This window comes from Miniopterus schreibersii (assembly GCF_964146895.1).
Source record: "Miniopterus schreibersii genome assembly, chromosome: 2".
NCBI classification, from domain to species: Eukaryota; Metazoa; Chordata; class Mammalia; order Chiroptera; family Miniopteridae; genus Miniopterus; species Miniopterus schreibersii.
This window is the reverse complement of record NC_138102.1, coordinates 99050853-99078063: the sequence shown is the minus strand read 5'-3', so window position 1 is coordinate 99078063 and position 27211 is coordinate 99050853. Positions and strand designations below refer to the sequence as shown.

The 27211-nt window shown below is 39.7% G+C and overlaps 1 protein-coding gene across 3 annotated transcripts; it reads left to right on the top strand.

Moving 5' to 3' along the window:
• Nucleotides 1-63: 63 nt before the first annotated feature.
• Nucleotides 64-23679, top strand: TEX26 (testis expressed 26). 3 transcript variants are annotated; one of them, XM_081127881.1, is made up of 7 exons: nt 73-212; nt 3943-4024; nt 8948-9113; nt 10236-10389; nt 16147-16323; nt 17927-18088; nt 23048-23679. In XM_081127881.1, exons 1-7 carry the CDS (start codon nt 152-154, stop codon nt 23107-23109), a joined length of 864 nt encoding a protein of 287 aa, XP_080984007.1. In that variant the 5' UTR covers nt 73-151; the 3' UTR covers nt 23110-23679. The 3 variants fall into 3 exon arrangements, with proteins under 3 accessions (XP_080984009.1, XP_080984007.1, XP_080984008.1); XM_081127883.1 differs by lacking the exon at nt 3943-4024 and having other exon boundaries at nt 64-212; XM_081127882.1 differs by lacking the exon at nt 17927-18088.
• The last annotated feature ends 3532 nt before the right edge of the window (nt 23680-27211 follow it).

The window sequence follows — 27211 nt, the reverse complement described above, 5'->3', positions numbered from 1 at the left end:
GCCGGCTCCCCAGCCCCCGCGCGGGCTGCGCAGGTTCCCTGGGACCCACGGCCCGCGTCCGTCTCCATGGCGACGCGTCACAAAGCGTCGCAGCGCCTGCCGCGGGCCACCCAGCTGGAGCAAGAGCCCGACGACTCCTACTGAGGCACGAATGGCGCAGCCTGGGCCCGAGGCCCTGTACCCCTCTCAGTGTGGCCCCAAGGCTCGGCCAGGTAAGACCATGGACCCTGCGGGCCGGCGGGGGCAGGAGGGGTCTTTGCTGGAGATGGGAGACGCTAGAGCCAAGGCTGCCTCTATCCAACCCTTCCACATTCTTTCTGCCAGTCCCCTCCTAAAACGCTCAGGTGCTTTTAAATACCCCATGAAATGCTTGGCTGGGGGATGGGGCAGGAAAAACCAGGGACTTTTCCCAGACAAAAAACCTAAAGGCAAAGTAGGAAGAGAGATTGGGAAGCTCTGAAGACAGCAGACCCAGGAGGCGTCCTGATTCCCTGAGAAAACAGAACAGAGAGTGCGGAGGTGCAGAACGCAGGACACAACCCCCAAGGGGATCCACAGAGGCAGTGTGCCCCACCTACACACACAAGTGGCTGTAGCAGAGGCTGAAAATGAGAACTATGGCCTCCAGCTGTTGGTTGTAACCTTTGCTAATTTTTCTTTCAAAGCGATTTTGTATTTAACAGATGTAGTGCTTTTAAAACTAATTTTGCATGCAAATGTGGTAAATTTACTAACTCAGCTTTTTGTGTCAGTGGAGGGAGAGCCACTCTAGCTGTGATGCTGGTGGCATGAATTACTGTGTAGTCAGCTCCATCCTGGTCCTTCTTATGGCAGTAACACCCCCTTGCAGCCTTCTAGCTGGGTAATTGCGGTGCCACAGTGACTACAGAGCAATGGGGATTGCTCAACTGCAAATTCGCTAGAATTGTAGTCTCATGAGAATGAATGAAATGTTTTCCATTCCATTCAATCGCTTTGTAAACTGAGGATAGAAAATGAAAATAATTAAGAACAAAAAATACGTAAAACACCTAGTTTCTATTTGGTGGCAGGGCAAAGAGGAGGCACCTTGTCTTGGTATCTTTCACTGTCTTCTCTTTCCTTCTTGTTGGGAAATGTTGGCATCCTCTAGATGTACCCTTCTGGGTTTACCCTTCTGTGAGTGACCATCCCTGCCATAAAACTTCAAGCCCATGAAGATGTCAATGGCTCTCCAGCCTTTACTCTAACTGGGATATTCCTAAAATACTCAGCTGTCTACCAGATCCATTTGGATGTCATGTAGGGCCTCAAACTCAGCATGCACAAAATTATTCTCCTGTCCTCCTAGACTTTGCGAACTTGGTTAGGAGGATCCCAGCTGCTTAGAATAGAAGGAAGGGCAGCTTTTTGACACCTTGATTTGATTACCAGGTCTCATTAGTTCTGCTCCAAAGTTCCCTTCCCCTAGGTGAGTTTCCTCTTCACATTCAGTCTAGGGTTCTTATAGCCACTCAGTGCTACTCCATCTTCCCTTACAGAAGTGGCACCCTTCAGAAGGTAGGCCTGAAGCTTTGTCCCAAAATGAGGTTGAGGAAGACTGCTATGGGCTAACTACTATCAAGCTATTACTATAGATTGAGCTCTTAAGTGTTGTATTACTTCCAAGGCCTGCCATAAATTACCACAAACCGATGGCTTACAACAATAGAAATTTATTTTCTCACATTCTGAAGGCCTGGAAATCCAAAATTAAGGTTTTGGAGAAATATTTCCTCTGGTAGCCCTAGGGGAGGACCCTTCCCTGCCTTTTCCAGCCTCTTGTGGCTGTTGGCATTTTTCAGAGGTTCCAATCAATTAAATGATGACTTCTTTGAAAAGCATCACCTTCTCACAATTTCTTTCCACTTACTTGTCCATGCTTGAAATTCTCTTAATTTAGGACATTTAATTCTGCTTTTGGGATAAAATGCTTTAAAGCATAAAATAATTCCCGCTAAAGCAGGAGTATCAATGGATAAGGAGATTTCTCGTAGAATGAGATCAGGGTGTGGGTACCAGGAGTCATCGTGAGCAGACATATGGAGTGTGACATGTAGGGCTAAGGCTTTAGTTGATCGGAGAAACCTCTAGGTGGAAGTGAAACTCAACCTGTGTGAAGGTGGCAGGTAAATAGTCACAGATAAGCAGACCCCTGCTCAGGATCAATTAAACACAAGCCCTGGTTGGAGAGATGTGGCGGTGAACAATAAGAAGTACACAGGTGGCAAAAATGAAATGTTTGGTTAGGGCTCTATACGCTCAGCAGTGGCATACAGATTAAAAAAAAAAAAATTGTCTTTATTGATTTCAGAGAGAGGAAGGGAGAAGGAGAGAGAGAGAAAGAAACATCAATGATGAGAGTCATTGACAGGCTGCCTCCTGCACTCTCTCGACTGGGGATCGAGCCTGCAACCCAGGCATGTGCCCTGACAGGGAATTGAACCACAATCTCCTGGAACCTAGGTTGATGCTCAATCGCTGAGCCACCCTGGCCAGTCCAGACTTTACGAATATTTGAAAATTGAAGAGGTATTTGAGAACAATCCTTGGCAGCTGTTGTATTTAAGATGAGTGAGTGGGAGCAAATGTACAATGAAGTGGCTAAGTGTTCTGGAGGTGACGGGATGGACCCCAGACATTCAAACATTAAAGGGCACATTTCAACCCAGGTTCTAGTGAAATGTAAAAAGCAACAGGTAACTGCTCAAATATGAAGAATGAGAGGACTGAATTAAATTTAAAATATATATTCCCAAGAAATTTGGTGGTGCTTTGTTGATAATGGGCAGGTGGGGAAGATAGATTTTGTTGTTGCTAGTGTCCGCTTAATGGTGAATTCTCAGTCCTCATCTTCCTGGACCCAGCCAACAGCATTCGCCAGAGGTGATCCTTTCCTCCTGTGAATACTTTCTTCCTCTGGTTTCAGGACACTGCACAGTCCTGATTTTCCTCTTACCTCGCTGACTGCTCTTCTCGGTGTCCTTCCCTGGCTGTTCCTCCTCTCCCTGACCTCTTGACATTTGCATGCCCCAGGCTTCATCTCCTTTACTTATGCTTCCTTCCTTGTTGATCTCACCCACTCAGAATTTTAAATAACATCTATACCACAGAATCTTGCACAGTCATTACAATCGATGAATTAGAGTTAGCCTGGCTGAGTTTGAGGGGTTTCCCATACAACACTGTTATATGACAGAGAAGAAAAGAGCACTTTGTGGAATACAAGCCCATTTTAAAAACTTTTTTATTGAATTATTGGGGTGACATTGGTTAATTATATAGATTTCAGGAGCCCATTTTTGTAAAAAAAATAGTGAAAACCAAAGCCATATGTCAATGTATTTATACATGTATCTGTAAGTCAGTATATGATTATATCAGCAGGTATAAAAGTCTGGAAAGAAACAGGCACACTTGTTCACATGGGCTACCTGGGAGGAGGGCCACGGAGGCGGGTGATAATAAACAGGGAGAAAGAACAAGGAGAAGATTCCATAATGAATCCTGATATACAAACTCTGAGCCCCTTTGTGCACAATCATTTCATGGGTTTACAGGTTTGTCTAATGTGATATATGAAAAGTTGGTCAGTATATCAGAAATAGTGAGCATTTTAAGATGATAGAATTTCAAATAAACTTTCTGCTTTATATTTTCACATATTGCTTAAAGTTTTTAAAATAGCATGTATGAATTCTCAAGAAAAACAATAGACCTATTTTTATTTAGGGGCAAAACTCAGATAATTAAATTGAGCTTTGTCCCTTAGGAGAGGCCACAAATTGGCCTTTATTCCTCTAGGCTCAAAATTACAATCCAAAATGTCTTTCTCTTGCAAAATTATTTTAATTATTAAAACAACATTTGATCAATATATGTTGGTCTGATCCATTTAAAAGTGTTTCACTGTACTTTTGGCAGGTGATACCTACTGGGACCCCTATGCCACCACGATGAAGGCTGCATTCACGCCTAAGATGGGAGCAGCACCTGCTTTAACTCGGTACACCCCCGCTTAAGTCACACTTTAGTTTGTTCACTTGTATTCCATTCTTCAGAATTAAAAACAAATAGCAGGAGGAACCAGAGAGGGCTTATGAAAAATGCACACAGCTTGGACCTACTCATGCCCAGTTCTCCAAGCACCAGAGAGTTCCCCCTTCAAACAGTGTCCAAAGCTCCTGCAGGAAAACTAAGAACATGGACCCATGGATTCTTCCTCAAGTAACTGTGTGTCATGGTTTACAGTAAAGCCATAAGTAGGCTAGTAGAATTGTGCCGTGTAAATACTGAGAATGAGTTGAATCCATTACTTGAGCCATAGTAGGCAGGCAATGACACTGGAACGAATGGATGAATAACCAATTGTTAGCATTTCTATCAACACTAGTGCCACAATCCCCTCACCCTTACCTTCACTTCTCCACTTTTTGCTTCCTACAGCAATATTGGCTGGCAACTTCTCCAATTCCACCTGAATCGTGGGCGGTGGGAATTTCTGTCAGCTGCCTCTCTGAGCTCATTGGCAGATGAGGGAGAGTGGGACCAGGAAAGCCCTGGCATCTTTCATGGCATCAGTGGTAGGTGGGAAATTAACATGGAGACCCTTCACTTGCCTGGGTTTACTCTGTGAATTATTTCCAATAAAGGGGATCTTTTTAGCTTAAAAGTTCAAATTATCAAGAAGTCAGATGGAGTACTGGCAAGACCATGGCTGTGGAGTCAGGCAGAAACGGATTCTAACCTCAGCTCCCTGCTCTGACTTGCATTATCCTGCTACCTGAGGCAAGTAACAAGTCATCTGTGGCTCTGTGGCTCAGTGGTATGGTTGGTGGTGGTTCAGAGGACAGAATGAAAGCACTAGCACAGTGACTAGAGCAAGATGTTCCTCAGGGCTGCAAGACTCAACTTCCGAGATATTGGCTATCCCACTGAGTCCCATTATGTCCCTTCACTGGGAGATGTATCCTCTGACAATAATGATTCTGCCAGCTTTCCAGACAGTAACTGTTATCTGAAGAAGAAACAATTGGGATGAAAGCCAGAAACAAATGGGTACTAATGAATTCTAGGTCAGTGGGCCTCAAACTGAAATGTTTAATTTCGAAGAAAAGTTTTCATCATAAACTTAAATAGTTGCAAAAGATAAAACTTCAAGCCCATCCTGAATATTGACATTAAAAAATAAAACTGTTAATTCATTTCTTTGAATATAACCAGTGGGTAATCTAAACACCTTAGCAAATTGATACACACTATATGATCCTTTTATTTTTATTTATTTATTTTTTAAAATATGTCTTTATTGATTTCAGAGAGAGGAAAGGAGAAGGAGAGAGAGGGATAGAAACATCAGTGACAAGAGAGTCATTGATCGGCTGCCTCCTGCACACCCCCCACTGGGAATCGAGCCTGCAACCTGGGCATGTGCCCTGACCAGGAATTAAACCTCCATCTCCTGGATCCTAGGTCGATGCTCAACCGCTGAGCCATGTCGGCTGGACTATATGATCCTTTTAAACAATGCACAAACAAGCTCTTTAATATAGAATTGATTTCATCTCTTTTCCTTCTTGAACTCTTACTCCCACTCTACTTCCTCCATAGAATGTTACCCTGCTATAACATATTTTGTGTTTAAAAGCAATTTATTGATCGCTCCATTATACTTCCTGGCAACTATGTTAGTATTTTAATTGAAATTAATTTTTAAACATGTTGTGTGACCCTAAGTTTTGAATTATCACAATTATTTTTAGAATACACTTGCTGAAAGCAATAAATACATTACAAATGTTAATAATTACTAAATACAAAAAGTAAATTTTTTGGTATTTCTTCTTAATGAAATAAATGAGACTGTTTTGTTTTCAATTAGTTTTTGTATCTAGTTTTGAGTATTACTACTTTTGGAATGAGACTGCATTCAGCATTAATTTTTTTCTGCTTCTTTGAAAAAAATTTTTTACATTTGTAGATGCTAGTGTTGAGAAACCTTGCTCACATACGAAGACATGAATAGAGGGTCTCATTAGTGTCATTTACACTCTAAACTCCAAGTTATATCTTTAATGATTGATTGGTGACACCATGGATGGGTACTCATTCAATTTTATTGAAAGCAAATAATTAGGTGATCTGTCATCCAGTTATTGAGTCCCTGTCTCATTTTCTGAGAAGTGTACTGAAAAGGCACATCTTAACAAATGACTATAAGTTACATGCTACTCTTTCACTCAGAGGAAACCTGTTTAATATTATATACTCAAAAAGGACTTAGAAAATGGGAACAGTAGTTTCAATACATGTTTTCCAATACAATCTTTTTTGATAAAAAGCTTTTATCATCACATACTTAAAATACATTTTAATCAAAATCTTAGAGCTGAAGATTAATTTATACAGTTTTCACCATGCTTACCTTGTTGGTAAAATCAGCCCTTGTTATCAAACCAACAAGAAAAACTAGGTTTACTTACAGTCAAAATAGAATCTGACTCCACTTTCTGTTCAAATAAATGTTAATATACATTTTGATGAATATTATGAAAACTACTGATAAATTATGGAATGCATATTTTAGGTTAGATTATTGAAAGTGGACAGAGAAGTATAAAAAGATTCAGGTCTAATATAATGAATTATATCCAAGTAATAAAAATAATGCAATGAAATATATGTTATCTGTGAAGTAAGGAGTATGATAAAAAACAACATGTTCCTTATTAAATATGTTCTCAAGTGTCTAGAACTTTGGTGCTTAACATTTGGGAGTAATTAAGTAATACTCACATATAGAAATCAGAAATAATTTCACTGAATTCTTTAGATACCAACTTAAACATTTATTATGTATTTTAAAAAGATAAAGTTGTATGTGTTGAAAATTAATTTGTTTGGCAAGCCAGCATGTATTGTTAATATTTTACAACATATAATAAAATGAAGACTGGCTGCATTGGGGTAAATATTTCATAATATAATTTGGTTTAAAAATAAAATTTAAATACCTTATTGAAAGATAAACACAAAATCTGAATAAAAATCACAAGATTTTTATGTATCAGTTTTATCCAGTGAATCTTCAAAAATTTGGTAGCTTTGGGAAAGAGTCCAGTTATATTTAAAAGAATCAGCATTACTATCCTCTACTGCTTCATCTACTCAGCGGAGCTTTTCTTTCCAATGAGGACATATACTAGAGATTTTTAAAAGGCTGAAAAAATACTTTAAATATGTAGGGAAAAGAGGCATTTTAAGCATTCTATATTCTCTGCTCTCTTTCCAGATGCTTCTCCCTAAAAAGGAATGAACATTTCATAATTTTTAGGAAATGAAAAACTAGATATTACTTTCAGTGATGCCACTACATGTACTTAAATTCAGAATATCCCACACAGTCTATAGGCTCACCCTTCATTCTCTCAGAAGTAAGCCTGAGACCTAGGCAAGTGTGTGGAATTGGATAACAAGGAGGCTGCCCTGAAATCTAGGACAAAGTTTTCCTCCACTGGGCACCTCTCTCGATTGGAGGCTTATCCCAGTTGAGGTGTAATGCACCTTAGTAAGACCCTATGGTGGAGTGGGGAAGGGAGAAAGGGCTGTGGGAAAGAAAGGACCCATAGCTATGCAGGTTTGCTCTCAGGCAGGTGACTGTTTGGAGAGTATACCCAGAATTGGAGATCTGAAAATCAGTCCTTTAAAGCTACTTGTGTTCTGTTCCCTTTGGAGAATCTTTGTGTACCTGTGATCACTTCTGTTTGATTTAGGACCACACATCTGGATGACAAGTAAAATAGTCCATCACTCAGCTGTATCCCACTTTTCAGATGTTTTGTTCTTACAGACATAATCTGAACATAACCCAGCCCTGTTTTTGAAAAAAAGTCTGAAATATTTTAGATATATACAATGAATCTTCAGCTATCACCCATCTTCAATAATCAAGAACACATGGACACTTTTATGTGCACCCTCCACCCAGCCTTCCCACTGGGTAATGTTGAAGTAAATCCCAGGAACTATATATCATTTCTATTCTAAATAATTGTGATGTATCTTTAAAAGATAAGGATTCTTTAAAAATATCTAACAATACTAGTATGTCACCTAAAATTTTTCTTAATATCAAATATAGCCAATCAGCAATCAGGTTTGCCCAACTGTGTCATAATTTAAAAAATAGTCAGTTTGAAATTGAATCCAAATAAGGTCTACACATTCCATTTGGTTATTATATTTCTTTATCATTTAATCTACAGGTTTCCCCTCTTTTTTTCCTGAAAATTTCTTTGTTGAAGAAATGGATAATTGTTCTGCATTTTTCTGACTTCACTCCCATCATGTTATTAAAATATTCATTTCATGTATTTCCTGTAATCTGACATTCCAAAAACTTCATCATATTTAGGTTGAATATTTTGAAAAAATATGTAATGGGTGATGTTGTATATGTCCATCTAGCACATCATACCTTGTTGTCCCTCTTTTTGAGCTGTGAATGAAAACTGCTGGTCACTGCCTGAAGTGCATTATTTCCCCAGGGACTCATAAGCCAGTGATAACCCAATGCTTATTTTTCTTCCTTTTCTTAACTGGAATACTTCTATAGAGAGAAACTTTCCTTCACCGACTATTTGGTGACACCAAAGTACTGTTTTTACAGAAAGTACTCAGCTCTTTAAAAAATGAATTAAAAAATTAATGAATTTCCTATTGTTATTCTTTTAAAATCTCATTTTAGGCCTCCCATGGATCCAGGATTTGTTTCTCTTAGGGAATTCTGGAAATTAAATGATTTCTGACATTGAGTCGTAAGCCAGCCAATCTTAAAAAAAATGTAATGAGTGAAATTCTTTGACATGTGTACTGCTGTGAGACTTAGTATTTAATCCCTTCCTCTAATTTCCACTATCTTTTCTTGTAGTCAAAAAAGTGCCCGAAGATTTGGATACACATATTCACTTAGCGACCCGCTCCCCAATCAGACACAGCACAATGATGAGTACGTTTGGAAGTTACGTTCCAAAGAAGATGTGATCAAAGCTGGGACTCCAGGAGAAACTGGGAGCCACAGTTCTCGCTTCAGTCAAGTAAGATAACATCTGCATATCTGCTGAATTTAATACTGTATCAATAATCCAATACTGAGAATTTAAATATATCCCAAAGATCCTTCATCACCTACAGTTATGGTTCTTCTTAGACTCTTTTGTCCACCTTTTCACATTTATTTCTAACTACGTTTCCCCTGTCCCCTTGTTTTTAAAAATATTTTTTAAATTAAAGTGAAATTCACATTGAAAAATTATAAGGGAAAGAAGGGGATGGAGGGAGAACCTGAAGATTAAAAGAAACTTGAAAGACAAATTTGAGACAGTGAGTGTCCCTAACTATTTTGAGGGATTTTAGCGTAAAGGCAAACTGAGAAATATTTTAGTAACCAGAGGGGGAAGTAGGATGAAGAGAGAATTTTCTTTTTAAGACAGGAGAAATAAAGGCAGGCTTGGATACTGATGGCAACCTCCCAGGAGAGAGGGAGGAATGAAAGTTCCAAGAGAGAGGTGAGAATTGTTGGGGTGATGTGCTGGAGTAGACCAAGTAAATGCAGGCTTGAGGGTACCAGGTTGGGTCAGGCCCTGCTGGGTGACCAGCAGCTCCTCTGCCAACACAGATGCCGTGGCTGGGAGGTGGTGTGGTGTGCTCTGTGGGTTCTCTTTGTTGGCTTCAATTTTCTCAGGGAAATAGGAAGCAAGATGAAAGAGAGGGAAGATGGAAAGACGTGGTGGAGGTTCCAAGTTTTATAATCACAAATCTCTTTGGAGGCAAAGAGGAGAGAGGGCTTGGGGCTCTGAAGGCAAAGTAGCAGCTATCTTACCTGTGGCCAGAGCTAAAATTCACGGGTCTTCTCTTCCTCTGGTCTTATTTGAAGATTTCTAGTTGGAGGCACACACAATTCTTTTGACTTTTCAATCACATATTTTTTCATCAACATAAAAGTTAAAGAAGTGACAATGTGCCTATGTAAACCAATAGCTAGGTAAACTGATGGCTTTTGTGGACAGGCTCCTGCACACACAGCATCTGCATGGTGCCTGAGCAGAAAAGACTTAAAAGAATATGTACACACACACACACACACACACACACATGCACTAACACACCATTAGGTGAACTCATGAGAATTTTCTTGAAAATTATGTTTTTATTGATAGGATGTCTTTCACTGGACACTACCACCAGGTCACTCAAAGTCAGTGAAGAGCTACCTCCCTTGGAAAATCGCTGCTTCAATGGATGAGGTCAGGAAGGCCATATCAAATCAGTTTATTTCCCATACTAGGAGAGACTTTGTGGACAGAGCTGAAGGTAAGTGTGTCAATTTCTCTTCTTTCCTGCTAATGCGCTAGGCACTGGAGTCCCAATTGTCTCTTTACTGAAGGAACTCACAGGACAGACATGGAAAAATGGCAATTTATCAACAGAAACAGTCAAGTATAAAATGGTGCATGTTGTGGGATATGCAGGGTGCTGTGGGTGTGCACAGTGGGACATCTAGCTGAACCTGGGGAGGAAGGCCAGGAAAGGCTTCTTGGGCTGAAGGACAAGGATAAGTGAGCCAGGCGAAGATGAAGGGATTGAGTTAAACATCCTATTTCCAATTCTTAACTGCTTATTTACTATTTTTAAAAATTAGAACTTTTATTAAACCAATTCATGCATATACTTGAAAGTTTCCTACAGGCTTATAATGAATAGCAGAAGTTTCTTTACCCACCCCTCCCATGCCCAGTCCTGCTCCACATTGACAATCATTTTCAGTCACTTCAGCTGTTTTTTGTTATGTTATCCTCTGTATTTTAAAATAATGTGCTCATCCTGCTATTTTTTTGTCCATCAATTTTAGACATTATTACTGACTTCCTGTATGGCAATTGAAGATTTGGCTCTCCTATAACTCTTCCTCACTCTCCTTCCGTCCATCCTCTCAATACAATTATATTACAAAATTTTGGTTAACTCAAATGCTAGGGGTTATTGTGATTATGATGATATGATGTATTACGATATGTAAACATTTACTGCTGAGCCAGGTGGTATTTTATGATTATGTTTCTTTTTACTTTTTTTAATTGGAGTTAATTTTTTTCATTTGTTTAGTTTTCTATGTGCCTGTCACTAATTTTTTCAAATACTTTATTGCACACTTACCAAGATTTTCCCCAAATACAGCTTTAGACATTCTATCAGTTCAAGATTTCACTGGAGAGTTGACACCCTCCATCATTCTCCTCTAGTCTAAAAGAGTTGCTCTGTAAATTTGCTGCCCAACTGTGTCCTGGGACTTCCTTTTTCATCATTCTGGTCATTTCTCTGGTCTCTTCCTGCCCTGAATCTCATTTCCTGAGTCCACATATTTCTCTGTCTTGTTCCCCCTCCCTCATTTTGTTAAAACACATCATCTAGTAGCTTCCTATGAAAAAGGGTGTGGGAGGAACTTTTTTGAGTATGTTCTTCCCAATCTGGAAATGTCTTTCTTTCCTTCCTTATACTTGCTTGATAGTTTGGCTGGGTATGGAATTCTAGGATGATAATCATTTTCCCTCAGGTCCCCCAAATGATTTCTAGCACCCAGGACTGGTATGTAAAAGACTGATGCCATTTTGATTCCTGATTCTTTCAAATGTTTTTCCTGGAAGTTTTTAAGATCTTCTCTCTATTCCTGACACTGTAAAAATTCACATTTGCATGCATTAGTGAGAATCTCATTTATTATGTTGGACAATCAGGGATCTTTCAATCTAGAGACTTAGGTCCTTCGATTTTAGAAATAGCTCCCATATACCCTTTTCCTCTTTGTCTCCCATTACTTTTCTCTGTTCTCTTCTGGGACTCCTGTGAGTTGGTTTGATCCTCCAATTTTCTCTCCTGGTATCTTTCTCTTTGTATTTTTATTATGTTTATTTGAAACATTTTTTACTTTTTAATCCAATTTATATTAAATTCTTAATTTCAGTTCTCATGCTTTAAATTTCCAAGCTTTCTTTCTTCTCCTCTCTGATTATTTTGTAAAAATATTGTTTTCTTCTTGTTTTATAGATGTAGTAATTCTGTTATAAATTTTAGAATATTTATGATATACTAAATTTTTAGTGTTTTCATCTGTTCTTTGCTTTGCCTCTATTTTCTCTGTGTCTTAATGGTCTAATGAAGATCTGGAGGCTTTTTGTTCATATTTACAAGGGAGTGAAGGCAGTTTACTATGAAGCTAATAAAATTTAAGTCTTACTTTTGTGGAATTTTTTTTCCTTAAAGTGGATTTACCCAAAATATTAAGCTCCAGGGTTCACAAAATTTACAAGGGAGGGGTATACTCAAATCTGATTGGAAACTACATACAGAGATGTGGCTTGTTGGCTGGTGCTTGACTTATGTGGTGAGCTTTCTTTTTGTTGGGAAACCCCCAAATGCCAGTATTTGTAGATCATTTCCAGAAAGATAAACACTGGCTGTTGCATTCTGAGAGCAGCACTGGGGAAGGGACTGAGAGCTTCCTGCTTGTTGGGCATACTCTCCCTGAACCTCTCCTTTTTTTCAGGTCCAGAATCTCCCTACACCCTTCTCCTGTTTCTGATGTACCAGAATCCAGAGCTTTTTTGGTTCAAGTTTGTGCTAAATAGATCTCTGGTTAGGAAGGGGATGGAATCAGAAGATCTCCAAATTGCAGATAAACATTAAGGGTCACAGAAAAACATCTGAAATGCCAGCATTCTTAAAAGATGTCATTGAGCTTCCAAAGTTGTCCTTTCAGCATATGCAAATTACCATGTCCCCTTGTATAAATAAATGCTGACAACCTATCAAGACTCCTCCTAAATCTCTTAATTCCATCTGCTTCTCTCCGTTCCCACTGCCCCTGCCTTAGTTCAGGTTACCAATGTCTCTCCCTTGGATGACCTTGAATCCAACTCCCTTTTTCGGTTTTGTCTCCTTGAGTCCAATGCCCATTCTATAGATATAGTGAATTTCCAGGGTACAATTTGACAATCACTTTCTAGCTAAAAACACTTCAATGACTCCCCATTGCCCTCAGGGTCCTGTACAATCTGGTCCTTGCCCACTGCTCCAGCATTTTTCCTCTACAGTCCCCACACTATGAGACTGCCTTCCATCTTCCAGACTCACTAAGCCCCCTGCAGCCTCATGCCTGTTCACACACTGCTGCCTCCCTGTGGACTGCCCCTCCTTTTCTTCTTTAAGCCCATGTCTGTCCATCATTTAAGTATAAATGTAAGCTCCATTTCTCTCCCAGGAGTCTTCTCTCATCCCCCAAGTTGGGATCAATTGCCTTCTGAAATGTTTGTATAGTTCCTCTTCTGCAGCATTTATCACATAATATTGTAATTATCTTTTCTGTATCTGTTTCTCTAATACTTTAAGCCTCGGAAGCTCAGGGATCAAGTCTTACCTGAGAATCCTCATTATTGAATTATGGTGAATGATTGAGAAGCACTAAAAGGTGCTTGTTTTCTCAAGAAATTCAGGCTTGGAGAACTCTACTTGGATGACTTAGAGCAACAGATAAAAGCATCAAAACTGGTTCTCACTTGCCTATAGATTAAGGGTCCTAGTGGTTTTGAATAGTCCTTGCTGTAGGTTTATGTTTGAACTGGGCCTTTCAACAGATGCCATGCTTAATCTTGAAGGGGCCAGTTTCTCTATTTGGTCTCTAAGTGCTGTAGTATATATATGTCACCATTATTAAACAGAAAAGAAACTAATGGGGCCTGAGCTCCTGAGGAGCAGGGACAATCCAGGCCTCGGAAGGGTGGTTAGCCCTAGGCCATTGTCTTGTCTGTCCATACTTCAGTATCACTATGGGGACTTAAGGTGTTCGTTGGGCCCCTTTGTATCAGGAACTTTTCTTCTTAAGAATGCTGAAGAGAATTTTATAAAACCAATGAAAGCATTAGTTGAGAACTAAGAACTAAGAGTTATTTTAAGCATATATCACATAGGCAGTCACTAGTGTGTGCTTCAGATTAATTGCTAATCCATAGCAATTATGTCCTAATTTTTCTTTTGTTCACTCATTAATGTAGTAAATATTTAATGAGGTCTATTACTGTGATAAGTACTAAGGATCAATGAAAAATATAGCTTCATCTTTATCTTCAAAGGAACTCGGAGTAATTCTAGGCCCTGATTATTGTCTTTTCTGGGTCTTCATCTCCAATTGCTCTACTTTTATGCTGGTCCATGCTGGTCCACAGAAAAACCCCTTCAGACCCTTCACAGCCTGGTTCCTAACTTCTCTCTCCTGCTTCCCCCCTCAGCTACTTTTCCCCACCCTGCATACCTTACACATTTCCCCACCCAGCAACCAGACTACATTTCATGATACACTGCACCTTTTGCTTCAGTGCTGGTCCTTTGTCAAAGTACTCCCTTTGCTATGTCTGCTTTAATTCTCATCTTCCTTCCCTTTCCATAATAGAGCTCATTATACTCTCTCTGGGCTTCTATAGCACCTATTCAAGGCTCTGAGTCAATGATTCTTAAGTATATGAGAAGCTTGTTCACAATATAAGTGCCTAATTCCTACTTCTAGAGATTTTCAATGTCTGGGATGAGGTTCAGCAGATATAATTTGGAAAAACTATCCCAGGTATTTCTGATGGATTATCTCCATGTAATAATTATTGTTCCAAGTGTTATGCTTGCAAGATATCACATTCCATGTGTCTTTGTTTTATATCTATCTTTCTAATCATATTTGTTTGAGGTAGTCTTAAGGTGGAATAATGGCTTAATTATCTTTAACCTTGGCACGAAACACATCTAGGAACTGAACACATTTGCTTTTGAGTAAGAGCATTAAGTATTTCAACAGAAATTTGTTTGTTTTTCTCCTATAAAGCTATTAGTAATTTACAAAAAACAAGTTATACATGGTGCTTACTAGGAACAATGCTAGATGATTTTCTAATATATTTTAAGAGATCTCTGATTTTGAGCCCTAGAGTTTCCTCTTCTTTATAACCTTGTCTTCTCCTTGGACACCTTATGGATTCATCATGATCATTGAGTACCCTCGTCCTCTCTTCCTGAGTCATCTAAATTAAAAGTAACAAAACACTCTTGGGTGCCAGTAGATGACATCACATATTGTATGATGTACAATGTACATTTGGATATATTTTGAAAAGACCTATTGAAAAACTAATTGGGAACAAGAATTAAGTTTAGCTTCAATAGAAACTGGCACTCTTTGGACATTGCTCATGGCATCCATGGTTTTAACCTCTTTGTCCTGAATAAAGTTGGAGTTGTGTAATTCTGAACCAATATTGTGTAGCAAGAATTAAAGGTGAACTCACCTAAGTGAGATGGCTTATGACTGTCTCCTCTAGGATCTGGTAGAGTGCTTGTGGAACCTGGCATTCAATCAGTGCTCAATAAATATCTAATGATTATAGATTTAGTGAATATTTGTTAGCAGATTTATTTCAAAGAAATAAGTGCTTTTGTCTACTAATGACAATGATGTTGCCTAACCCTCCACCAGTAAAGGATAAGCTCTGAGTTGTTCTTCCCAGATAATGGGGATGATATGCATGCTCCAGGGCTGCCAGGTATAGCAAATAAAAATACAGGATGTCTAGTTAAATTTGAATGATATACAGTAGATAAATACCAAGTACTTATCCTATCTTACACTAAAAAATTATACGTTATTTGAAATTCAAAGTTAACTGGCATCCTATGTTTTACCTGGCAACCCTAGCCCTAACTAAAACATCTGTGCCTGCTCCAGGGACAACACAGGCCTTCTGGAGTGAGGAATGCCCCCTGTGTCCTTGGAGAACAAAGAGCACTCCTCCCCAACCAACATATATTCATTAGAAACTCCTTCCAGTCACTTGTGCATGTACTTCCTGTGCCTGATAAAGCAGAAAATTATTTCTTGGTTAAAATTGACCATACCTCTAAATATAAAAAGAGTGAGATTTAGTGTGATAAGTTAGAAACTAGTGCTTGAAGCAAAATGGAATGAAAATATGACACTATTTAGAAATAAATGACAAGGAGTAATCATTGCCTTTTGTTTCTACCCCACTCCAGCTCAGAAGATTAAGCAAAGTTCTCAGATGTTTCTAGAATGGAAAAACTTACTTCCTCATCCTGCAGACACTGAATTTCGACGCAATTACCAAGTTCCAGCTAAAATTCCTGAGTTTCGGGATTTTAGTTTCAAATATGGATGCTACTCAAGCCTACCAATTGCTTCTCAGGGTCTAGGTAAGTGAACCTGTACCTTTTATTTATTTTATTTTTCACCTGTAGCTTTTAAAGCAACTTCATAGATACTATCCTCTTGTTCCACAATTCCTCTTAATCTTAATAAGAGTCGCTGAGAATGCCAGTGGTCCTTGCATGGAATTAAAACTATGCCTCCATAGTAACTTGCCTCAAACTCAAGGATTGAGTCAGCCACACAGAGAATGGACTGCTTATTCCAAGAAATGAGTGTATCCTCAACCTGGGAGGTGTTAGGATTGAGAGACACCCCCCTCCATTATAATATGAAGGTAAGGATTCATCTGCTATCAATAGACAGGGAAAAAGATTAGGGGGGAATCAAATTAGTCTTGTCAATTATTCACTGAAAGTTTATCCACAAGGCACACCCTTCAAGCATCTTTAGATTTAAGAGGAGTGTGTGCATGACCCAGGTTTCTATTGTTTTCAACAGAAAAGTTTTTAAAAGTTCTGTGACCCAGCCACCTCCACACTGCTGGTTGAGAGGATTCTTGGGGGTCATGCTGAGAGAGTGATTGATTCCTGGCATGGAGTTGGGGCCAAGTAGCACTTTACACAGAAATCAGCTTAGCACCTGGGGCTAGAAGGCAGGTGAGAAGTTACTTGTTCTAAGTCCTCACGTCTGTGCCAGTCACCACTATACCATCCTTGCCAAGGGGCAATTTCACTCCTGCTCAGACTCTTCAGAGGAGTGCTTGTCCCCAAGGAGCTCCCTCATTCGTAGTATTTCAACTGTTTGAAGGTTCTGAGCAGTTAGAATCTTCCTTGCTCAACTTCTAGCCATTGGTTCTCTTCTTCCCACAGAGTGTAAGTCTATCATTCCCTGAAAATCTTAGTGTCTGCCTTCTAAGTCTCCTGCATGCTAAACACTCCTCAGATGGTGGTGTCTGGTTCCCTCACCCACCCTGTCCCTCCACCTGGCCAATGGTTCATTTTAAGGAGGCAACCTGGAACTGAAGCAGTGTTTAAGGTGTCCTTAAGGTTTACAAAGACTGGACAAATTGTGGACAGATTCTCACATCATTTTCATTGCTTTTTTTTTCTCTCATAACCCCATGACTATCAGAACCTTCATTAAATGAGTAATGTTCAGAATCAAATGTAAGTGGTCTGCACCTCACACCTCCATTGTCTGAATATGCAATAGTGCTGACTACAGATGTCATCTTTGTTCCAAACTGCTGCTCCTATGGTACCTGGGGGAGGCCTCTTATGTGTGAGTCTCAGTCTGCCTGGGAGATGGCATGAAAGGGAAACAAATGCAGGTGGGGAATGCTATCATCCCAACATGCTGACCTGCAGAAGAGTCAATTCCAGGGAAAACTTCTTTTCTGAAAACAGTGGTCAAACTCAACCTTCTGGCAATCATCTCCAACCCCTCCCACTCCCACTCCCACAGCAACAGCGCTGAGTCCTAGCCACTCTGCCTGCCCCGAGTCACTCACACAGTGCCTCCCCTTCCAGTACCGTTAAGTAGGCACCAGGGTGGGCTCAGGGCTGTCCGGGATGTGCTCAACCAGTAAGGGCAGGAGTTCCTTGCTTGGTGACGGCCTCCGTGTCTTTCCTTCCCTGGCGTCCCCAGTCCCTTCCGTACTGTACAGCCACATGAAGAATCAGGACCGCACAAAGAAGCAGAGCACGTACCAGAGTGACTACGGAAAAGCCTACTTGGATTTCCTAACGATCTTGAACTCATTTACTCCCTCTCAATTAGATGAGTACCTACAAAGTGTTTCCTACAAAGGTAAGATGAGGTCTTGAGTTACCTGTTAATGAATTTGCAGGTCATAATACACTGCTTTACACCAAGTAGAAATTGTTCCAACTTCCAGACACTGGAGTAAAATGTTCACAAAAAGAAAAATATTGCCTCAAAAAATCCATAATTTTTATGCAAACCTCACCCATTGAAAATAAATTTTTCTTATAAGAGGCCCCAGTAACAGTAGCCCCACTTATTACGAGGGAAACAGAACTATTTGTTCATTTCTGACCTCACTTGCCTGTGGCTGAATTGTTCCAGGGTGACTTTTTCTTATAGTTAATAGATTTCTCCAGTGGCCATTTATACTGTCTCATAGTTTTGTTTTGTTCTGTGTAACCTTTATTTCCTGTGTGGTGGTGCTTTTCTGTGACGGGCTTTTTAGTGTACATGAGTATCTTCACATGTCATATCCTCAAAGAGAGCAAGTGCCATTCCTAGGACCTTGTTGGCTCATTCCACGTAACAAGGACTTATCCCAGGCTGGGGCCTGGTGACAGGGATCTACTTAGGAACATCTCAGGGGCAACTGGTCAGTCTGAGTGTGGAAAGTGTCAACTCAGAGAACAGGAGTTGAAGGAGAGGAAATTATACTCGTTTGACAGCTGCCTCTCAGCCCCCAAGGCTAGTGTCCGTGCCCTATAACTCCTCATTTTTGAGCACATGACCCAATGCAGACCTGTATATTTATATAAAGTGTATGCATATACCACTAAACTAATGTATTACGTACATTATAAAGCAGACAAAATGTGGAAGGAGGAAGTAAAAACAAACATAATAGAGGTTCTAATATTCCTCCCTGTACCCAGTGGGCCCTCTTGTTCACCCTGCCTGTGCTCTAGGTTACCTGGGGGTCACTGCCTTGTTCTGTGCCTTGTGGTCAGGCTTGAGCTCAGAGCTTCCACCAGCTACTCAGTAACCCTCCCGCAGCTCTCTGTCTCCTCCCTTTCCAGGGTCCCCAACTTTTGTCCACAGCCATGATTAGAAGAGCTTGCTCCTCTGAAATCCTTGATAAAACCCTTTTATTCATGGATCTGCTGCCCCACACCGGACTGAAACCCCGCTGGAGGCAAGAATGAAAAGCAGATGTACATGAATGTGCTTGTGTGTGTGTGCTTGGTTATATGTGTGCTTTATGTGTGTGCATGTGTGCGTGTCTATATGCATGGGTATGCCTGTGTGTGTGTTTGGGGGAAAGGGGTATCTCCCACCCTTACAAACTGAGGGCTGATGCCTCAAAAGCCCCTAGCAGAGCTTGAGTGTTGGGTCTTAAGGAAGTACCAGCAGCAGACATCCTGCCTCACTCTAAGGCAGAAGCAGAAGTCTGTATTTCCCACCGGGAACTTCCTTCCTGTTAACAGATGCCTCTAGGCCAGTCTGACAGCTCAGAAGGACATCGAGGGCTCCTTGAAAGGGTCCACTGCTCAGCTGTCCCCAGGAGGCAGAGCAGAAGCATGCAGTGACCCGAGCCTGCTCTTTGAGACTTTCGCCAGCTTTAGTTCAGATGTATAAAACCATCATCTGCATTTTTCAGGGCTCTGCTCACCTATAGGAGCCACATATGTTTGACCATGTAGATTGAGTATTTCTGTCTTCTGGAAGCAGAACTTGGGACACAGATGGAGTTGTCCCTTCTCTGGCCCTCATGAAAACCATGCTGGGTGCTGGGACCCTCTGTCTGTGTCATTTGCAATAGGAGCCTCAGCCATGTCCCCTAAGGGTGAAAAGAAACTCTTCAGAGTGCTCCACTTGGATCAGCTTTCTCCAGATTCCTTGGGTAAGCTGATCCTTCATGGAAACACTGTCCCCCAGTTGGATTTTTCTCCCTGGACAATTGAGACATGACCTGGTACTTGACAAGGCAGCTTTAGGGCCATTCTAGGCTTTAGTTTCTTCTTAGCTGGTCTGCTTCCCTCGTTTCCTTGGGACAGCCTGGAGGGCAGGCACCCCAATGCTCAGACCCCACAGCCTTGCCATTTTGCACTGACTTGGGTCATGTCAGATCTGCTTCCAGTGGGTTCTAGTTTTTCTGTCTTAGCTTTGCTTTAGAGTGGCCTACTTATCAACGCCAGCTGTGCCAGAGGCTGACAAGCAAATTGGAGGCTCCTTTTGAATTCTGAAGCCGAAAGCTCTTGTCATTTCCACTGTCTGGGATGACACCAATGCTTTCCAGCTGGCGAATATCTCAGCAGTGCTCACTTGTGGCAGGGCTGAGCAGGTACGCAGGAGAATACAAACCTCGAAGATCTGTTAGGCTGACTCATTATCACCACAGCTTAAGTTATTTTATGGGATTATCCCTCTTAGACAGCACAGGGGTCCATTCAGGTATAGTTTGAAAGAGAGAGGGGAAGGGGCAGGATCAACATAATGGCCTAAGTCAGGGGGTTGGGGCGGTGGCAGGGTGAGGGGGACTGAGAAAACTCCAGGAAGACACAAAATAAAGCTTGGGAAGAAGGAAGGATTTAGTATTGACTTTCTGTATTTACAACCTGAAGAAATTGAACTAGATGTCTGTAGTGGCTATTCTGTTTTCAAAATGGTTTTAATCTCCGAGTGATTCAGACACCCAAGAACTCACCTTTTGGGCCTCTTATATATTGAAGACAGTCATCTCCCTGCTTATCCCTCTCTTGAAAGACAAAATTATCTGAAATCTGCTTTTCAGAATTGTTCAGCTATGACTCCCTCCCTGTGTGTTCCTCCAATTAAAACTTCCACAAATACGGCTATTCAAAGGGTATTTCTTCTGAGGGTGTATTCAGTATTGTTAAAAATGCATTTATTCACTCAATCAGCTTTATTGATTGAGTATATATAACGCTTACTTGATACAAAGATACATAAAAAGCAAATCCTCCTTCTCAGAGAACTCAGTGTCAGAGGCAGACTGTGCGTAGTTGTGATGGCTTGGCAATCCAAGTGCTCTGTAGGTCCAGTAGATGCCTGCGAGGGGTACTCCAGCCCTGTGGCTGACAGTGGGTTAGGGAAGGCTGCTCAGAGGAGGCCTTCTTTACATGTCAAGGATGAATTGTGTGACAAGGAGAAGCAGGGCCATTCCTAAGCAGAGAGAACAGCATAAACAAAGTCATGGGGGCCTAAATCTGCATCTATACATAATAAATATGGATAGTATTTGTGTTACACCTGGCAGCCTTTTTGAACATTTAAATTGACATTAAATTTGACATAATCTTATCTTTTTTATTAATTCATGCCAAACTTGATTCATCTTATATGCTTATCTTTGGTATGAAAAAGATTATTTTTCACTTCTCTTAAAATCAACTCCAGATTTGATTGTGTCAAATCTAAGATTGAAAGATAGAGACATTTTAGGCTGAAAATTAGAAGGACTAACAGTAGCCAGTAATGAGGCTATGGAGCAATACATTGCTGGTAGTTGTACAATAGTAAAGTTACTCTGGAAACATCTGGCAGTTTCTCATAAAGTTAAACATATACCTACTCCACGACCCAGAAATTCCACTTCTATGTATTTACCCAAGAAAAATGAAAACAAGACCCACAAAAAGACTTGTACAAAAATGTCTAGAACAATTGTATTCTTAATAGTGCCAAACTGCATACAACCCAAATCTCCATCATAAACAGATATACTCACATAATGAAGTACTACTAGATAATAAAAGAATGAATTATTGATATAGTCAACACAAGGTATGAACCCCCAAAACCATGTGCTGAGCAAAAGAAGCCAGAAACCAAATAATACATTTTGTATTATTTCATTTATTTGAAGATCCACAACAGGTAAAACTTATCTATGAGGAAGGAAATCAGAACCTTATCTGTCTTGGGGTAGGAAGTATTTACTGGGAAGGAGCATGATGGGTCTTTCTGGGGCTGTGGACATGACCTACACTATGATAGGGGTGTGTGTTACATGTATGCAGGGGTCAAGCCGTGGAATTGCACTGGAAGATTAGTGCATTGCACAGATTTTCAATTTAAAAATGCTGGGCTCAGAAAAGGTCTGGATAGGGTAGGGATGGTTCAAAATTAAATGTGAGATCATAAAAACAAATAAGTGCAAACCCAATTGGAGAGAAAACAGGAACACACACACACACAAACACCTGATCTATAGACCTCAGCTGGCTTTGCAACATTGACGGTAGTAACATGACATCACTTGCATTCCTCCTCTCTTTTGGTTCTTTTGCTTTGGGCTGCAGAGGTGGCAATTGCTGGGCACTAGCAAAGTTTTACAGCTCCATTCCATACTATTAAAAAATATGTAATTAGGATCAGGGAACCACGGATGTTCAGGCCAAGCAAGATTCTTTGTGTTCCAGACAAGGGAATAGAGACAAGAGAATTGAAGGGCCTTCCCATGGTCATTTATCACTCGAAAACTGCAGTCTACCCACATTGGTGGGAAGAAAAACAGCCCTGGCTTCAGTGGAACTTTTGGAATAATTGTCTTATTATTTATCATCACTATGTACTACTGTGAACCCAATAATAAAAGGGTAGAGCTATAGTATTTACTGAGTGTCTTTATGGGCCAGCACTGTGTAGGTGCCTCGCACACAGCATTCCTGATCCATTCCCACCCCGTGAAACGTAACTGCTATTACCTGCACTCAAACATAAGAAAATTTAAAAAAAGAGAGGTCAAATGACTTGCCAATACTTGCCAGTGCAGAACTGAAACGTACATGTTTCATTCCTAAACCTGTGATCTTTCCATGAAAACTTGCTGATCTTTGGAACGTTAAGTTTGCTCTTTTTACTCAATAATCACACAACTGTGCCTTTTTAGCCACTAGACATACTATCCTTTGGTCATTTTGGTTTCATCAGATTTGGATATAGAGTAGTATTGTAAGATATTTGCCTCCTAGAATTTCTCTATTTAGCACTTAAATAGTTAAATGGAAATTTTCATCCTATTTTTCTTCACAATTTCAGACAGAAAAATTCTCGATCGCTTTATTCGCTCTTACTGTGACGCTGACAAAGGGACGGAATGAAAAAGGAAAATAGTCCAAATGAAGAAATCCTGAAAATCAATGAAAGGGCCTCAGGGGCCATTTTATCAAAAATCAAGGAAAGACAATATCTAAATTGTTCCAAATATGATATTCATGACTTTGTGTAATTTTGTTTTCTTTCAAGGTTATAAATCTCCACCCCACCCCCCAACAAAGCTCTAACTGTATCCAGTAGGTTTTGATATAAAGTGCTTTTCTGTGCTCTGTTGGATACTTAATTTGTGATTTCAATTTTGACTTCCTCTTTGAACCAGGAATTATGTAGAAGAGGTTTCTTAATTTTCCAATAATTAGAGGATTAAAAAAATCTTTTTAATATTGATTTCCTGTTTGAAAGTAAAAAGAAACCTGCTTTGGGAAATTTAACAAGGTTTTCTCTTATGCCAAGTACATGGTTAACTTGTGTATTACATGAATATAAGAAAAAAACCTGTATAGTTTATTGTATTTTTTCAAATCCCTTGTGTCTTTTCTTTAATTATATACTTGAACTGTCAAATTCTGAAAGAATGTTGAAAACATTCCACATTAAAAATGTTTTCATCAATATCTCCTTGTATTTCTGGGATTTTGCTATATATGGCTGCTGTAATGTTTATCTATTAATGTTTATGACTTATACACAACCTGTTAATTAATTTTTCCTCATTACATTTTTCCTCTTTGGCCTTGTTAATGCTTTTGACCTTGAGTTACATTTTAGTTGATATTAATGCCGAGTTTATTTTTTTCCCTTTGTATTTGCTAAGTATATGTTTGCCTTCCCTTAATTTTCAGTCTTTCTTTGTAATTTTGTTTCTGTGTGTTTTCAGAAATACCTTATGTCTGGGTTTCATATTATAACTAGTATCAGAGTCTTTGTCTTTTGATAGGAGAACCTAGTCAGTACACAGTAATTATGCCTGACACACTTGATTTTATGATTTCTATATTTTTCTTTGCTATTCTTTATTGTTCTTTTTAGTTTTACTTTTCTTAATTTTCTTTATCTCTTTATCACACTGTTAATTTTTAAATGATACTATTTTTCATTACACGAGTAGTTTATCACACTTGTTCCTTACTAAATTTTGATTTCTCAACTAATATATAAAAATTACATAATTCCCATGCTCCCGGTACCCCTCCCTTCACAGTTCCTCCCATCCCTACTTACTGGTAGATCTTTCATTTTTCTATTTTGTATTGTACATCCACCGCATCCCCAGCATGTGCATATGCTCATGGACACACATGCTTACATACTTCATTGATGAGATAGTTGGGAATCTTTGCTTCAAACTTTTATTAGGGATTTCCTTTTCTGTTTAAAAAAGTCTTAAGGCATATTATAAATTCCCAGTACCATCGTTAATATCACCCATTTATATTTAACTCTGTTTCTTGCAGTCTCTTATTTTCCCAAATCCTGAGATTCATGTTCTGATTTACTTTTATTTGGTTAGAATAGTTCTATGTATTTCCTCAGATGGGTTCCAAGGGCAGCAACACATTGAATCTTTACTTGCCCCAAAATGTTCTTTTGCATTAAATTATATCATGGCTGGGCATAGAATTCTTGGATCTCACTCCAAGAATTTTCTCAATAGAATATTACTCCAATATTTTCTCAATAGTGCTTTGTCATTTCATTGCCTGCTAATTTAGAGTATAATTTATAAGTCAGATACCAGTTAGATTCAGTTACCACCATAAGTGATCTGGGATTTTTTTCCTGCAAGTTTATAAAATTGTCTCTTTACCCTTGGAGTATTTCAGTAATCTTTTGAGGGTATGTTCAGTTTCATTTGGACTCTTTAACTTAGAGAAATTTCTTTTTATTTTGCCTTTTTTATTATTACTTTTCTTACCCATGTTATTCCCTGTGATATGTTTTCTGCTTCTGAATGTAGTAATGTTTTCATAAGAGCCCCTTGAATCTGTCCCTCAGGTCTTCTATCTTTTTGTTTATAGTTTCTAGTTTTTAATGTTTTTGACTTCATTATGTGACATTTTGTTCCTTTTGCTCACTCACAACATTAGTTTGGTTCTTAGCAGTGATTGCTTACCATATTTTAAAATCCAGGCATCAAATTTTATTTTAGCTTTACTTTTAGAAAGTTGTCTTTTTCTCTATGACTGTATCTCCTTGAGTTACATATGTTTTGTTAAACTTACCCTCTACCATCTCCATTGACTCTGCCATTGGTTTCTGATAGCATGGACTCTCATTCTAGATTCTAGGTTTCAGAATATTCAGTACATTTCTGCTGATTCAAATTGTGCTCACTCATGAGCACAGTTGAGTTTTGTGCTAATCCTATTCTTCAAACTGTGCTAGCAAAGCTTTGTCCAGAACTGGAGTTTTCAGACAGTTCTGCAGACATGTCATGGATGCATCTCAAGCTTTCTACCCACCTCCAAAAGGAGCAAGCTGTATACACTGGGGGGCCCAAAAGGGATCCCTGATCTCCTAAATGATGTTTTATAAAATATTTATGCATTAAAGTTCACACTTTGTGCTATAAAGTTCTATGGGTTCTGACAAAAGCAGTGTCATATCCACCATTACAGTGTCATATAGAATAGTTTCACCAATATATCCCCTGTGCTTCACCTATATAACTCTCCCCTCCCACATCTTTCGAGATAGTTCTGCTGTTCTAAAGGCCAGGATAGTCAAGAAAGTCAACATTACCTCCATTGCCTTGTGGCAGACAGCCTGTGGATGAGTGTCACCCTCCGTCTGGCTGGAAGGTGTCCTACTTACAGTGTTGTAGAACAGGTAAAAGCCAGAAATTCTCCTGTAAACATTGTTAGAATGTACTGTTTGACAGATATTCTTTCCAGGCCCTGTGGTAAATTGAATTCTTGTCCCCCGTTCTTTCTCTCTCCCTATATCCATTTGACTGTGGAACTTTGTAATCCCTCCTACTACAGATGAAGTGTATTTCCCTAGCTTTTGACTGTAAGCTTTGCCATATGAATTGTTTAGCTAATGGGATGTTAGCAGACATCAGCCTGGGCTGCCCACTGACCCCAGAGGTGGGTGAGAGACCTGTGGAGGAGAGCTACTGCTAGGATCCGAATGTTTGTGTCCCCTAAAATTTATATGTTGACATGCTAGTCCCTCAGATGGTGGTATTAGGAGGTGGTTAGGTCAGGAGGGTGAAGCCTTCATGAATGGGGTTAACGCTCTTCTAAACGAGACTCCACAGACCTCCCTTGCCCCCTCTACCATGTGAGGACACGGAGAAAAGACAACTGTCTATGAACTAGGAAACTCTCACCAGTCGTGGAATCTGCTGGCACCACCATCTTGTAATACCCAGACTCCAGCACTGTGAGAAATATATGTTGTCTGTAAACTACCCAGTTTATGGTATTTTGTTATAACAGCCCAGACAAACTAACACAGTTACCCCAGCTGACCTGACCTAATGACCCACAAACTATGAGAAATAAATGTTTTTTGTTTAATGCCACTGAGATTAATGTTGCAACAGCTAACTGATACAGGCAGAGTATTTATTTAGGTGAGACGTATCTGGAAACCTCAAAATAAAATGAAAGGCTGGACAGAACAAGTTCACTCTCTTAAAATTTTTAAGTCTAATCCCACTAACAAGTACACATTTTAAACAGGAGAGTGTGGTTGTGGTTCTTTTGTATTTAAAAACTGATCAAATGGTGAAGGCATCTTAAACACTGAGCCCTAGAAAAGTTCTCATGACCCCAGTAGCCATTGCTGAGTTGAATGTGCCCAAGGATGTGAGTGGCTGCCTCATTATGGTTCCTTCTCAGTGCACGTTGCCAAGACCAGATAAGTCAATGTACTGGACCTGAGTTAATTATGTTGTTCCAGTACCTCCATTATCATAGTTCAAAGAGAGCAGTGTTTCAATACAGACAATGATTCTGAAGTTTTTTCTTTCCTGGTACCCCCTGATGGTGCTTTTTTTTCTCTTTCTACCCTCTTGCAAAACTACCCCCACCACACACACAACCAAAAAGTACACTGAGGAGATTTCTATGCTTTCCAGACACATCTAGTTTTTGCATTTAATCTCTTGAGGAAATTGTTAGATAAATATGTTTAAAC